General features: G+C 35.6%; 1 protein-coding gene across 5 annotated transcripts in view; it reads left to right on the top strand.

The window, feature by feature from the left end:
- Positions 1-15,614, top strand: part of LOC106672074 — a 186,244-nt gene that overhangs the window by 134,942 nt on the left and 35,688 nt on the right. Inside the window, exon 1 of one of the 5 annotated variants that reach the window (XM_014403203.2) lies at positions 4,489-4,569. The exons of 2 other annotated variants lie outside the window; for them this stretch is intronic. In XM_014403203.2, the coding sequence (XP_014258689.1) occupies positions 4,545-4,569 (25 nt within the window). In that variant the 5' untranslated portion in view covers positions 4,489-4,544. Of the gene's footprint in view, positions 1-4,488; positions 4,570-8,594; positions 8,825-15,614 lie in introns of those variants that run through there. 2 more of the 5 variants (XM_014403205.2, XM_024227580.1) reach the window with 2 other exon arrangements.

The following is a 15,614-nucleotide window of genomic DNA, read 5'->3' as shown; positions in this document are numbered from 1 at the left end:
TCATTGAAATAACGGGAATTACCGGGGGTAGACTGCGAGAAGTAATGGCTCTACTATGTCCGTGTGTGTGTGTGTGTGTGTGTGTGTGTGTGTGTGTGTGTGTGTGTGTGTGTGTGTGTGTGTGTATGAGCATACATGTGCAGATTTGAGCCTATATAAATCCAAAATCCAATTATGAATAAATTTAAAGTAATTGGAATGGCACTAATTCCATGTTTTACGTTTCAAATACGTTTAGATCCGTTTTATCCCGGATAATTTTGTTACTTTAAGTCCTCAAAGTAACTCTACCTCAATATTCCTCTTACTCTGATAATATCTGCCAAAAGGCGGTAATTTAACCAGCAAAATATATTTACAATTTTGTTTTACAAAGTAGGAAGCGCTAAGTATTTCGAATCCTACGAACACTTGATATAAAACAATCACCAAGATAAAATCAAAATTATAAATTTTTATTTTTTATTTTTTCATAAAATTAGTTAAGAATTTTAGCAAAGATACATTAATTGTGTATGCTCAACATAAGTTAAACGTAGTCGCACCACTGGTCATTCCTTTTTATTCAATCCCTTACTCTCTTTCTCTCGCTTTCTTTTTTTCATTCTTTCTTTTTCTCTGTTTCTCTCTAACTAGTTATATTTATATCTACATATATTCCGCCACTCTACATGAAAGTATAGTATATATTAACGACGAGAAAAACGCACCCTTTAGATCATTTTGATTGATTCATAAAAACTTAACGTAAATAATAGTTGGAATTTAGCCCTAATGCTTTTTTTGTTGTCTAAATTCAATAAAATCAGTTGTGCAAACAATATCAAGACAATCGTTGACATAACAAAAGAAAAAACATTAAAAACCACATTATCGAAAATACTTATAAATTTCAAGGGGGCGTCAGTGGTCACAACGGTTTAGGCGTTGACAAGGCACTCATCACTGTAAGGTAAAGGTCCCGGGTTCGAATCCAGCTGCATACTTCGAGCATTCTAGCCTGACATACTTACAAATGGGCTTTTTTTGCAAAAAAACACCGGCACCTCGAGGGTTGATACGATCTGCTGTTGCTAACCCTCGTAAAAAATAAATAAATAAACTTATGAATTTCTTGAAAAGATGATTATGGGTCTGTTATCAGTAGGTAGGCACGTTTTTAGTTAAAAAAGGGTACATTTTTCAAAAAGGTATCGACACGTTTCGAATAACAAACTGTAACAAGACATGTTTGTAACACGTAAATTTCCGTTTTTTTTTAATACAGTCGTTTATTAAATAAAAATGTGTGTACCCACTGATAGCAGACCCATCAACAAAGCACCAAAAGAGCAAATGAAAATACATAATAATATGTAATAACAAATACTATTTCAAGATATTTCTTCGCTGGTCATGTTAGCTAGTTTGAAAAGTCATGGGTAATAGGATAACATAAACCCCCCCAAAAAAAAAGAAAATTTCTTTTGATATTCTGTACGCTAACCTTCTTATTTTTTGATCAATTTTAAATCTGATAGCGCCGTCATTTTCTGTGTAAACGATCCTTTAAAACAGTTCGTAAAAAGTAAACGTTTTCATTTAAAATTTGAAAATTATACTGCTCTGGTGTATTCTGACAAGTAATATTTAAAAAGGGGTAAAAATTTACACCTAGACTAAAAAAATTTAAAATACGTACGTTTTGTTTTTCGTGTCGTATAGTTTTTAGATAACCTTAACTATTCAAGTGAAATTTAGTCAGGTCCCCTACTTAAAAGGTCACCCTGTATACGGTTAATCAAGGCGGAGACAAATACATCGGATAAACAGGGCAAAAATAAAAGACACATGTAAAGAACATGTAAGATCGTTTAGGGACAATGATGGAAAATTAATCGGAAAAGCATAAAGACATAACGCATGGAAAAAGCGACAAAATTCTTGAAATTTTGGATATATGCAAACCGAACTCATCAAAAACTAAACAAACTCACAAATCTCACAAATACAAAATTGACAACAGTCATGTATACATAAAAAGAAAAAGGACGAATCACAATGACCAACTGAAGCAATCAGAAAAAACTTACTTATTCCATCATGGAGTCCGACACAGTCCCGCCCACCATCCTCATCACTTTATAAAAGAAAGCCTCACTTCATAGAAATCACACAGACCTAACACTCAAGAAAAATCGTAACGTGTTTCACAGACGAACTCACGGAGGATAAGCAGACCAAAATGATCGATAAAGACCAAATTACAGCTTCAATTGCAAATTTTATTACTAATAAATTTGAAATTATTACTGTTGAAAATTTGTTATTAATTCTTCATCACAAACAGTTTTAATTTGGAAACCTTTGCATTTAGATGAAGTTTTTGCACTTTAAGTATAACGAAATGGAAGAACGGTGCAGATGTAGAAAAATTGATCTTGATTGCCTTCCTTTAGCATTTGGATTATGTGTATCTGGCCAATAAAAATATAAATAAATATAAGCTATGCTAATTGTAATGCGTATCATCGTTAATCATTTTTAACAAAAACAATAACTACATGAACAATTTTGTAGTTGAATTTTGTAAGTCTCTTGGAACTTGCGAATTGGGATATGAAACCAAACTAATTCCTGGCAGAAAAATAATAATATTCAATTTCCCACATACCACAATGTTAACATACCTATGATTTATCCACATTATATGGAAACATTTTAAAAAGGATTAAATGTTTTTCAGATTAACACCTAGTATGTACTGTAGAGTGCCGATAATTATTCCTTACGTCATTATTAATTAAAATAAGGGGGAATGAAAACAATCCCGTTGATTGCACTACAAACATTGCTATACCTACCTCCATTGGAAATATTTATACAAGGAGAAGCGAGGAAAAGCTCATTTAGACTAGGATGGAACTAAACTTCACTTCGGGAACACTACAACAATTAATAAAATTAGACACCCTTTCTTGGAAATGGAGACTGACTACATGATTCCGGAAATACTCTTTTCAGCATCCTGTGAAGTCTCAACAGACAATTCAGAAGGAAATGTAAAATAATGATGTAGTATGCAAATGGCTCTAAAACAAATTAAGGAACTGGATCAGGTGTTTTCCGTACAAGACAAAAATATGAGTAATCAAACTCATTACGGCAGTACACTTCGGTTTTTCAAGCTGAAATACTCATTATCAATGCTTCTGCTTTAGAAAAGCTTAAAAGAGTGAAAAGAGTTTACACTGACAAAAAATCCTCTCAAGACTGATTGCTAAAGCATTGGCATGTAAAAAGATCACCTTAAATTAGTCAGTGAATGCATCCGCAATCTTCAAAACCTTTGGCAATACAATCTGATGATATCTTGGATACGAAGATACAACGGAATTTTGGGTAACGGAAAGGCAGACATATTGGGCAGAGGAGGATTTATAAAATATATATGCCCTTGAACCAATTCTTGGGATAACAAAAACAAACATAGAATCCCCCATCACATAATGGATTCAAAATAGACAAAAGGATTAATGGGTATACTCTAGAGGTGCTCGAAATAGTAATCTTATGCTAAAACAATCCTCACCAAGACTGGCAAACTCTACATGGTATATAGTTAGAGTCTATATGGTTTTACTCTGGCCTCCTCTCGCCAGTATGTCTGCCTTTTCGTCGCCCGAAATTCCAATGTGTCCTGGTACCCAAAATATCATCAGGTTGTATTTTCCCAGGTTTTGAAGATGATGACTAATTTAGAGGTACCAGTCAGTGACATCTGAAAAAACATCTACATGGGTAGATTCAATGACCCCCTTGGCGGTTATGCAAAGAGGAGGAAGAAACAGACATCCATTTCAACTTTGAATGGTTGGATGCAACCGCTCAATGAAAACATAATCTGGGATACAAAGAAAATCCAAGAAAAAAATTACAACGACAGTCAATAACCTAGTATTTCTTAGAAGTTAGTTTGTTTGTTTGTGTGTGTGTGTTGGCAAATACATTCTAATAATGTGATTAAGTTGTTACTTAATAAAAATAATAACGACAGCAGTAAAATTATCGCAACTCCATTTGAGTTATCTTAACTTTCCGTGTACATTCGACGCTTTGCAAGCTGTTTTGGTAGTCGGCTTTACATTACTTTGTCAAGTAAAAAGTTTACGCCAAATAAAGTTTATAAGACGGCCTCAGAAGCGGAAAGTGCTCTGGCGTAACAATCTTGTTTTCCCCAAAAACCTCCACATTCGTTAGACTCCATTTATGCCATTACAAATATTCACTGAGTTGATAAAAGGAATAACGGGTTTTTCGGATGTTGTTTAGAAGATTACAATTTTAAACCGGGGATTGAATGTTTTCTTCTGAATCCTCTGCGTCGAAATCTGACGATTCCATCTGCTACGCCGAGCCTTGACCCTATAGACAGTTAAAAGGCCGTAAAATCCCGCCTGCAGGGAGCAGGAAGATTTATAATTAGATGAATTGTTGTTAACGTTTATTTTCGTCTTGAGTCTCCCTCCTTTCATACAGACTTATTCCTCAGTCCTATTTCACCCATGGCTCAGGTGAACTGCACGTTAGGTATGTCAGTTTGTTTTCATCAATTATTATACAACATGAATTACGACAAACCAGGAGTTAATTTCTGATTTCTTCCTCTTTTTTACTATTATTTCAACACCAATGTTAGACCATTTTCATCCTGACCTACTTGTCCCGTTTGAACCTTAATGGTGTAAGCAAAGTGTCTTTGTTTTCTATAAAGCAATGATTCAAAACAAAACAAAACATCAATTTTAAAGATTATTCAGAGAACATTAATTAACGATCACTAAATACCTCATATCAATTTTAAAATTTCTCCTATTGTGCAATTAATATTTATTTTCTTGGATGATTTTTACATTTAATGTATTGGTATTGAAATTGTTTAGAAAATAGTGTTGTTCGATTTAAAAATTAATAACAACCAATACTACTGGTTTGCTGCGTCTTGTATTTATGTACATAATTAATATGGATAAAGATAAAAAAACGTAAAAAGAATTTGCAATTGCGATTGCGAGCTCGTACATGTCATACATATAAACTTTAATCCTCAGTCTGTAGATGAAATTCCACAATTCTTTTTTAATTAATTTTTTCGTGTTATGAATTGCAGCATCTGCTTTTCATTACTGAATTTTTTTTTTAAATCGAAACCATGAAAAATTTATTTAGTTTACAAAATTAGTAAATATTACATAGACGTTGATCTAAAACCACCGGATGGTAAATATATCAATTTCTTTTCTTGAAAAATCAAATGTAAGTTAAATAACCGCTCTGCGGAAGAGACTTTTTAAAAAAAGTAAGTTTTATTGTAAAAGATTACAACAGTGGAACCGACACTATGACGGACAAAACGCAACAGTAAGAGTGAGCCCCTTCGTAGTAGATACAAGGGGTTTTATACATATTTGTTTAATTAGTTTAATTGGTCTAAGGGCTGATGTGTTTGGTTGCAATGATAAGAAGGGATAAGAAGGGCGCTTTATCGCCTCTGGCCCCTAGCTAATTGGGTCCTGGATAACTGGCTGGCTGATAATCTGTCACCTCTGACCCGCTCGACTTATCTGAAGTGCTGGTTGTCTACATGACGTGTAGGTCGTTTCTATAACTTGGATAAGTAAATTTCAAACGTCACCAGAACATAGCCAATCACAAATAACACTTAATGTTTACAGTCTATTTAACGCTTGTCATATTCTAAAAAGTAATTCCACGTCCTTCTGTTAAATTTTTGAAAAGTAATTCATTTTATTGAATATAAAAGATTTTACTAAGATGAAAATGTTACTTATGACGGTATTTCAGTCATATTTGCTCTGCACAGAAACATTTTTTTCTTAAGGAGCTCTCTTTGCCCCAGAATTAATGAAATGTGAATACAGTCATATTCAATAACTTAAAATTTGAAACCGATTTTTTTCGTTTTATTGGAAATTAACATAAATATCATATATATTTCTCTATCATCATTGTATTTGCTTAATTCTACAGTAATTTCCAAGGTAACAACACAGGTGTTGTAAGGTAAACACTTGTCACTCGCTATTACTCAAAATGAGATCACTTGGCGATCGGTCTATCGGAAAGTGTGGCTGAGGATAGTTGGGTTCCTAATAGATTGGGATGACGTGTGAGTGAGGAGTGAACTCTAAGAGTCGCGAAGGAAGTTTATATCGTCTATTAGTACTCGTTTCAGTCTAGTATGATGATTTGACAAGAGGCTTTATCGATGTATAGTCATGAGTAGCGGACATGGTTTGTCGTGGCAGAGAAACACAGTTGAGGTATATAGGAGAAAGGATTGCTCGTCGTAATGTGAAGTTAATCTACTGGCATTTATTTCATTTATTTTCATCTACCATTTCTTTAGCCAAGTTTCAATGACGTTAAGGTATACTGTAAGGAACGAAATGCAAGGGTAGTATTATTGTGAGTGGACTGGAATGGACTGTCATCTGCCTATATGCACAGAGAAGTATTGAGGTGATTAGGGATGTCAGCAGTGTATTAAGTAACAGATTGGACCAAGAGCACTACCTTTGGGGACACCTGCCCGGACAGAAATGGATGGGTTAATGGCTAGAACTGTGTTACCCAGAAATAGGACTTTGACATAAGATAGTAGGATGTAGGGAGAGTGCCTTTGAGTTTACACAGCATTCCAGCATGCCATCCAATCAAATGCTTCGCAATGTCGAAAAAGATAACTGGGCAAAACGGTTTTTTCTCAAGAGAGGAGTCGATATTGCAAGGTTGTATTTTAGGGTGTTTATGACGGAAACCGAACTGATGATTAGGGATTAAGTTACAAAATGTTGTACAAGCAGATTTTACACTTTGTCCAATAATATGTTGGGTTTCGGGATCGTGATAATTGAAGCAAATTTCCCTAGGGTTGGGAAGTGCGTGGTTCTTAGGATGGAGTTATACAGGCTGATAAGAAGACAAAGGCCGTTTAAGAATTTGGCGGATGATATTTGCCGGAAGATGTTTTACGAGGAATTTGGCTAATAATTCGTGGATGGAGAAAAGTCTTTGTGGTAAGTTCAAGTCTGCCTAGTTTCTATTCCTCTGTTGCTTGGTTGCTCCTATTCGAGTATGCTTTGCACACGGTGTAGGTAATGAGCTCGATTGGCGGCTTTTACTATAGGCAGTCTGCATACTTCCTTGAGACCTCTCCCAACCCTTGGATGCAAGGGGGGTATCCAGGCGCGCAAAATAATTTTGTGGCCTTGAGGGCGTAGCAATCTCTCTAAAGCACAACCTGGATTCGTGGCGGCCTCCGGATCGACAAGCACCGACGGCGAGTGCTTTATCAGAGGCACAGAAATGTTAGGGTACCAGATCCTGTCTGCACAGACGGGAGAGGGTGCATAACATCTGAACTACGGGATAGCAGAAATGTTCAAATGTCCAGCCCCTGCTACTTGGGAACGGTCACGTAGTGGCTTAGTGGCGATGCACCTAGCAGGAACTTAGAGAAGATGCTGTTCTTCTATCTGTGACCTCCACCCAAGCTCATGCGTATGACCTTCATTACAATCACGGCCTCACGGGATACGAAGGATCGGACCATGGAAGCATTTAGCGTTAAGGATGCTCAGACTACGCTGCCGGAGTCCCTCGAATGCGAGAGAAGTGGTGGATGGGAACAGATCGGTAGTGCTTGCATGGGCTTCTTTACCGAAGGCACCCAGGGGTGGTTAGCAATTCCTCTTTAAACAAAACCGTGGTTGGAGCGGATCCGGAAGTTCTTACGTGGAGGAGCCCCAATACTCTGGGAGATAGAGTCGCCTTCTCTATCTAGGGAGTGCGTGGAAGACGAAGCTGATGCATTTTCTACACCAACGCTTGCGGCTGTAACACACATTCAGTCGTGAGCGGAGGTGCGTCATCTCTCATTTTGAGAATCATAAAGTCCGGTAAGGCCATGAGCCAGGTACGGACGCTAAAGATCCTCGTTGTCTTTTTAAGGACGACCGAGCATTTGGGAACGCATATCTAGTTCCAATTTGACTACAGTGGCATGTTGTGCGTCATGTATGTTGAGAGGTTGAGGGATCGTTTTGTACAGGTACTTTGAGTACAGCGATGCCTTCTCTTCGTCCGATTTTGTCCATGATATATTGCCTCGTCTGGACGATGTGAAGTATACATATAGGGTTTTAGATATTTCAAAATTTCTTATCTCTTTTCAGCTCATATTCAATGATTCAACTAAAAAAGGATTAATGTTAACATGTACATAATAAACTTTATCAAAAATAGAACAGAACAAAAAATTTTAATCAATGCATATTAATACTGTAGGGCCGGTGAATTTGGCCTGCTCCCGTTATTAGATTATTTGCCCTTGTATCATCTAGATTCCAAGCGGTCTAGTAGAGAAATTCATCCCACTCGTACTGAGAAGAATTATAAATATCGTTTAATTACAAAAATTCCTCCGCCGAAATGTACAAGACAGTATCAGGTTTTGCTATTACCAACAGAAAAATACGATTTTCGTTTTCTTTCTAATTCCGCCTAGTTTCTGAAACATGTTGTAAATTTTAAATTTTTACGACTCACTTTGATCAAAAAGTTCTTGACGTTGATTACCGTTTTTACATTTCTAACGCTGAAACTGGCTAGTTTCCAGAGGGGACTCAGGTTCCAGGCTGTTCGGATCGTTTGAAACTTGTTTTTTGTTCCATTTTCGCCACTGTTCTCTTGTTCAAGAATGTTTTCATTTCTGGCGGATATGATCCTTTTATATCGCTCTAAATTTCGTATATTTTGCTGGGTGAGTAATATTTTTGGATTGTTGAAGTCGGAATTGTGTTGGCGTGCAAAATGGTGGGTTTGATAGTTGTAGGTGCAAAATAGTGATAGTAGTATTTTGTTGGGTTTTTTGCAATCATAGATATGTTGCTATTCTCTTTTATCCAGATATTATGATGTAATACCGATGTAAGTTGCCGCACAATTTAAACAATTGATTTTGTAAATTACATCAGACTTATTTGTTACTGGTGTAGTATGTTTAATTTTTGAAAAACTTGAGTGAATTGTTTTATAGTTTTTGAAAGCTATTTTAAAGTTATACGAAGAGAGAAATGTGTCTATTTATGCGATAGGCCGTGAATGAATGGCATGGATATGTATGTTTGTTTATCTGTATTTGATAGATTTGATGTAGTATTATTAGGAATAGTGGATGGTGTTGGTATTGAGTTGTAGATGTTGATTATTCTGTTGATTATGTGTTTAGGATGGATACCTGCACATAAAGGACACCAGGGCAATGAAAAGGCGGATGGCCTAGCCAAAGAAGGTTCTAATACTGCGTTTGTTGGGCCACAACCAGTATTACCCCTCTCTATGAGCACAGCGAAAGAGAGTATCAATAACTGGGGCATGAAACAATTCCTTAGGGAGTGGAATTTATCCCCCGGATACAGGCAATCGAAAGAGTTTGTTAAGGCGATCAAACCAGCTGAATCGAAATGGCTATTCTCTATCTCAAGGAAGGGAATTAGGAGGCTGATAGGTATCCTGACGGGCCATTGCCCACTGAGAAGACACCTCTTCGTAATGGGTATCCTACCAGATCCCTTTTGCCGCTTCTGCGAAATAAAAGAAGAAACGGCAAAGCACTACCTCGCAGAGTGTGATAGGTATGCTAGGTTTAGATTTGAAATGTTTGAAGGAGAGGACATCACCAAATCACTCCCCGAGATAAAATGTTCCAAAATCTTGGGGTTTGTGAACAAGTCCAAGAGGTTTATGCAGGTCACGTGAGCCGACCAAGTCCCGGACCTTTTAGGGACGGGGTACGAGTCTACCCAGGCATTTAATCCCTCGGGTCTTGGTCGCCCACCCTGCATTATATATATGTGTGTGTGTGTGTGTGTGTGTGTGTGTGTGTGTGTGTGTGTGTGTGTTTAGGATAGTGATTGTTATGGACGATATGTTTGTATATCTTTATGTTCTTGTGGTGAAATGATTCATGGCTTAATAATAATTCTTTGAAATAGCCCTTTGGCCGTGTTTATTATTGTATGACGAGGATAGTGTGATGTAAAGTTGAGGTAGCGATCTGTGTTTCTTGGTTTTTGATACCAATCTGATTTACCAATTTTTATTCCTAGGCGTATCGCTAGCCTTGGTTTGGCACGAAAGTTTAACACGTAAACAAACAACAATACGTTTCACTTTTCACCTCTTACCTTTCGAAAAAAATTGTATAAGACGAATACTCTAATTTTTTTGAAATCAAGGCAGGCGTACCTCAAGATAGTATCCTAAGCCCTATACTATTAAATACGTTATTTGTTAATTCATTCTTTCTCTCTCTTTTTATCTTGTTCTCTTCTTTAGTAGATTAACACAAGCTATTAACATTTCTCGAATCAATAATTTTTGCTAGAAACGATTTTATATAAATTCACGGCTGAGTGAATATGCTAAGCCTTCTACACCGGCGTTTTTTGCAAAACTGACTAACTGTACGCCGTAAATGTGTGGTGTTTAGTGACCTTAGCTACTCTCGACACGACAGACAAGCTACACGGAAAACAAGCACTTTGAGCACTGAAGATGATCTCAATAAAGATCGAAACGTTTGCACGATAAAGAAAATATTTTTCTAAAACCTACGTCACACCAGACTGCACCTCACGATCTCCAAATAATCGTACGCCGTAAAGTTAATTTACCTTGGAATATACTAATTTATTTTTCGATGAATTTTCCCCCCGAAAAAATATTAAAGAATTAAGAAATGAATAATTTCAAATTGGCCATGTACCAATTGCATTCTGGAGGTGTTACGTCCAAAAAAGTAATAAGATTTTTGTTAAGCGGAAGAAATAATTACTATAATTTTCGGAATAAAAATTGTGAACCACAAGAATGGTTCAACTATCAAGGTAACAAATCATTACTTTAAATTCATTCTATTCTAATTTTATTTGTTTGAAATCAAGGCAAGCGTACCGCAAGGTAACATACTAAGCTCCATACTATTAAATACGTAATCGCTAATTCATTCTCTCTCTCTTTTCTCTCTCTCTCTCTCTCTCTCTCTCTCTCTCTCTCTTTCCCTTTTGCCCTCCCTATGTCTTTCTCTCTTTCTGTCACTCATTTTCTTTCTCTCTATCTATGTGTTTATCTATCTCCCTATCTATATATCTGATCTATTTATTTATCTATCTCTCTACTTACCTATATATCTATCATCTCTCTCTCTCTCTCTCTCTCTCTCTCTCTCGCTATTTCTCGCTCTTTCTGTCACTCATGTTCTTTCTCTCTATCTATGTATCTATCTATCTATCTCTTTATCAATATATCTTTCTTTCTTATGTTAGTTGTTATTGCCACTTTACCTGTATTCGAACGATACCAGAGATGAAAAACACTGTCATCGAAACCGAATATAGACACATCTGGAAATGGTAATCAACAACACGAACGGACAAATGATTGAAATATTAAAATAAACGGCCAAATATTTTTACACTTTAATTTCTCAAATTGAAAATTAGTAAATGAATCAATTGGCTACGGTGGTAACGTAGCACCATTCCTAAATTTACACATGATTCTAGATAAAATTGGAATTAGAAAGAATATTTCAAAAAGGAAAAGAAAAGACTTGATATCAAATATAGACAGATTTATGTACTGCTGAGGATTTCCTAAGCATTAAAACCTAAGTGTACGTACTTACAAGTACAATTCTGAGGGTTTGACAAAAGAATAAATACTATCATAATACAACGGTTTTTAAATCCCACGACACAAAATACAGTTGTTAATGCAATAGCTTTATTACTTGTCAACCAATTGTAAAACGACATAAGAGGACCAAGCCGTTTGAGTTAGTTATTTGAAAGTTACCAGGTTGACTCAATTCGTTAAACTAGGTCACTAATAAGTGGACTTAAATGTATTTACTATTATTACTGTATTTACAGGATACTGGAAACATTCTTGGAGAACCGATAGACTACAAATTTTCAAATTATTTTCAAACGTTCTTGTTGTCAATTTGTGTTTTCTTGGTGAACCAATCGATAATCTCTAATGGAGACTGAATGAGGGAAATGTCGCCTGAATGACGATGCCCCATCTGCCAACGTTCGTGAACGTCAAAGTGAACAAGGCCGGTAACTAAGTCCCTTAAGTAATAGAACCGTTACGTTTCACGAGCTACTACGTAAGTAAGCAAAAACACAAAAATATCAGAGGGTGCAGTACAAATTCCATATATACGTCACCCTTTATTGTTAACACATATTAACATTATTATTTATTTAGAAATCGTGAGATGCAGTCTGGTGTGATGTAGGTTTCAGAAAAACATTTTCTTTATCGAGCGAACGTTTCGCTCTTTATTGAGATCGTCTTCAGGGCCTGGGATTTACAAACATTGCTTGCATATAACAATTACATTTTGGATGTGGAAAAGTGAATTTATACAATGCAAAATATATTTTTTATAATATATTCAATCAATGTATATACTCACTCAAAGTCCCAGGCCCTGAAGATGATCTCAATAAAGATCGAAACGTTGGCACGATAAAAAAATGTTTTTCTGAAACCTACATCACACCAGACCGCATCTCACGATTTCTAAATAAATATCGATTAACGTTCACTAATCATCACACACTTTTTTCGTTCCTTTTTCAGCTTAAAAACAAACTATTTAGTGACAATGTTATTAACATGTTAACATTTTTTTTTCATAATATTAGCTCTTACAAGAAAGAAAAACTATTTCTATTTGTCTATATTAATAATTTTCAAATTGGGCCAAAAAAAATCTTGTAGTTTTGTCTTCATTTTCAAAACACCATGGAGCGCTAGACAGACAAAAAAACAGTAATCCTGTATAAGTTGCGTTCTTTTTAAAACTTTAAAGCTTAAAAAGTTTAATCTTTCGGAGTAGAAAACAGTACATTTCCCGCGCTAATTTAATTCCCCTTGTGCCATTTGTCAACGATTTTTAATTGTCCCTCTGCGATTTTCTGGAAAGCGTCCAAACGTTCAGACGTTGGTCTTTTTCATTTGGTGGATCATGAAATTTGAACTATTTTCTAAAGTGTTGTAATAAATGTGACCTAGTTGAGAAGAACAATATTTTAAACAAAACCTGTCAAATTTCAATCTACAATTTTAATTAATTATACTTTTAATTTAAGGCTTGGTCGAGATGAAAAAGCAAGTGTCACGAGCGTGATTCACATTTCATCTCAACCAAGACCTTGGATTAAAAGTATAATTAATTAAAATAAATTATGAATTCTCAAAACATATATGTATTTACACACTTTCTACAATACTGAAGCATTTTGAATGGACTAAAATGTAATTATTAAAAGATTACCAAAATTATTGTACGAACGTAGAATCGATACAATACAGGTAAAAACAATATATAAACGTTTATTAAAAAATATTTTACGGATGAACTAAAAAGAAAAACAGTAATAAAACGTTTCAACGCTTATATTTTATTTATCCAATCGAAGTGTACGTTAAAAGTATTGGCGTAAATGAAAATGATAAAAGGGCCAGTTGTTGCTTTTTCTACTCTTCAGTTGAATCCCAAGTTGAAATAAACGTTGTTGTTGTTTTCCAGTCAACAACACAAGACTGTTTTGTGAACTGAATCTTTTGCCGAAAAAAACTCTATCTGGTAGAGTTAGCATGTTTGCACGAAACTTTTCACTGAACAGGGACAGCTGTGTCTAACAAGTAAAATAAATATCTCAGGTTTAACGTATCAAACGCAAGAGTTGAAACTGATTTGCAAAATTTCTCTGTTAAATTCGTAATAAGATGCTAATCGGTTTGATCATTGATCATTCCCCGAAAGGAAGTTAATCAAATTAACCAACTTTTTTTAACATCAAAAAACAGTAACAAAGTATATGATTGTCAAAGGATTCTGAGAAGAGTACGTCTGCTTTTTCTGTTGTAAATTTGGAACATCCTATTTCGTCAGTGTGCGGCGAGAAACGAGCAATTAGGAGACTCCATTTTAACTGGAACAATTTTTGCCGCATCATCATATATATAGGGTTTTACTTTGACAGAGGCAAAACCGAAATGTAATTCTTAGTTTCCCCAAGGATAAAAATTTCTTATATTAGACAAAATTGAGATCAGTGAAGGTTTTATAAGCGGACTATTTTCAATGAAAATATCAGGAATCACATCATTAAATTCGGGCAGGGAATCATTGTTTTTCAGATTTTCTGTTAATGGAACATGTGAATCGAAAAACACATTATCTAAGTTTAAATCAACCGTCATACCGTTATTCAATTCAGTGTTTGTTGAGTCATGAGTTTTATTACCAATTTCTTTAAATTCGTATTTATCTGCCTTGCAATTTTGATCTAAAATTTCTCGTTCAACCTTAGCACTAAAATAAATATCAGGTGTGACATGAAACGAAATTTTAAATTCAATCCGGTCTACTCTTACTTTACAGACCATTTGGACCGTACAATCCAATTTGGATAAACCAAGCCCATTAAAAATTACAACATTTTCAAATTTTTCACCAGAAAATTGTTTTAATAAACTAAAACCGAAAAGTGAGCATTCCGCTCCTGTTTAAACAAGGTTTCTAGTCGATTCATCTGTGCATTGCTGCACCGACTTCTGCGTCTGAGTCCCTGATGTTCCTGGTCTGAAGATGTTTGCCCAGCAGTTAGCAGCGGTAACAGATGATCCTCGATTTGTCCTGTAGTTTGGATGGGGGGGTTCTGTACTACCATAAACGGACGGGAATCGACATAGGAAGGCATCCTCCGGCAATCATTGGTGCTGTGTTTTCTCAACCCACAGTTTGCGCATTCAAACATCAACTTTGATACTCTGTTATCCATCGAAACGAGGCGTTTAAAGCTAATCGCTCTGAGCTCTTCAAAAAACTCTTCTCTTTATCCAATTAATTTGGTGTAAAAAGACGCCTAATGCGAGGGTCGTTGTGGGCCAAATGTGCACCAATTACAGGTATTACAGTGATAAATGTCAATAACGTAGTTCAGTGCCACCGAAATGAGGTTACTATCTTGTCTCTTTCCTGAGAAATTAACATTTTTGTGATTTTAGTCTACAATCAGACATTCCACATAAAATCGTAATTTCTCAACTTTAGCGGCATTAAAACACAAATCTGACCTTTATTTTGCATACTACATTAAATTTTCCACAAGATAACATTTCAGTTGAAAAATTAACACTTCCGAATACACAGTAGCCACTCAAAGAGTATCCAATTCTAAAAACTAATGTTTGGTGTTTAATGGCCGTTAGACAATGATTATTCGGAGATCGTGAGATGCGTCTGGTGTGACGTAGGTTTTAGAAAAACATTTTCTTTATCGTGCCAACGATTCGATCTTTATTGAGATCATCTTCAGATTGATTTCAGATTCAGAACTGGCGATGATCTCAGTAAATATCGAAAAATTGGCACGATAAAGAAAATGTTTTTCTAAAACCTACGTCACACCAGACCGCATCTCATGATCTCCGAATAATCTAAAACTATTTTTTTTACTTAATGC

This window comes from Cimex lectularius, unplaced genomic scaffold (assembly GCF_000648675.2).
Source record: "Cimex lectularius strain Harlan isolate CLEC.00 unplaced genomic scaffold, Clec_2.1 scaffold132, whole genome shotgun sequence".
Classification (NCBI taxonomy): domain Eukaryota; kingdom Metazoa; phylum Arthropoda; class Insecta; order Hemiptera; family Cimicidae; genus Cimex; species Cimex lectularius.
The sequence above is the reverse complement of the archived record's forward strand: the minus strand, read 5'-3'. Positions and strand labels throughout refer to the sequence as shown.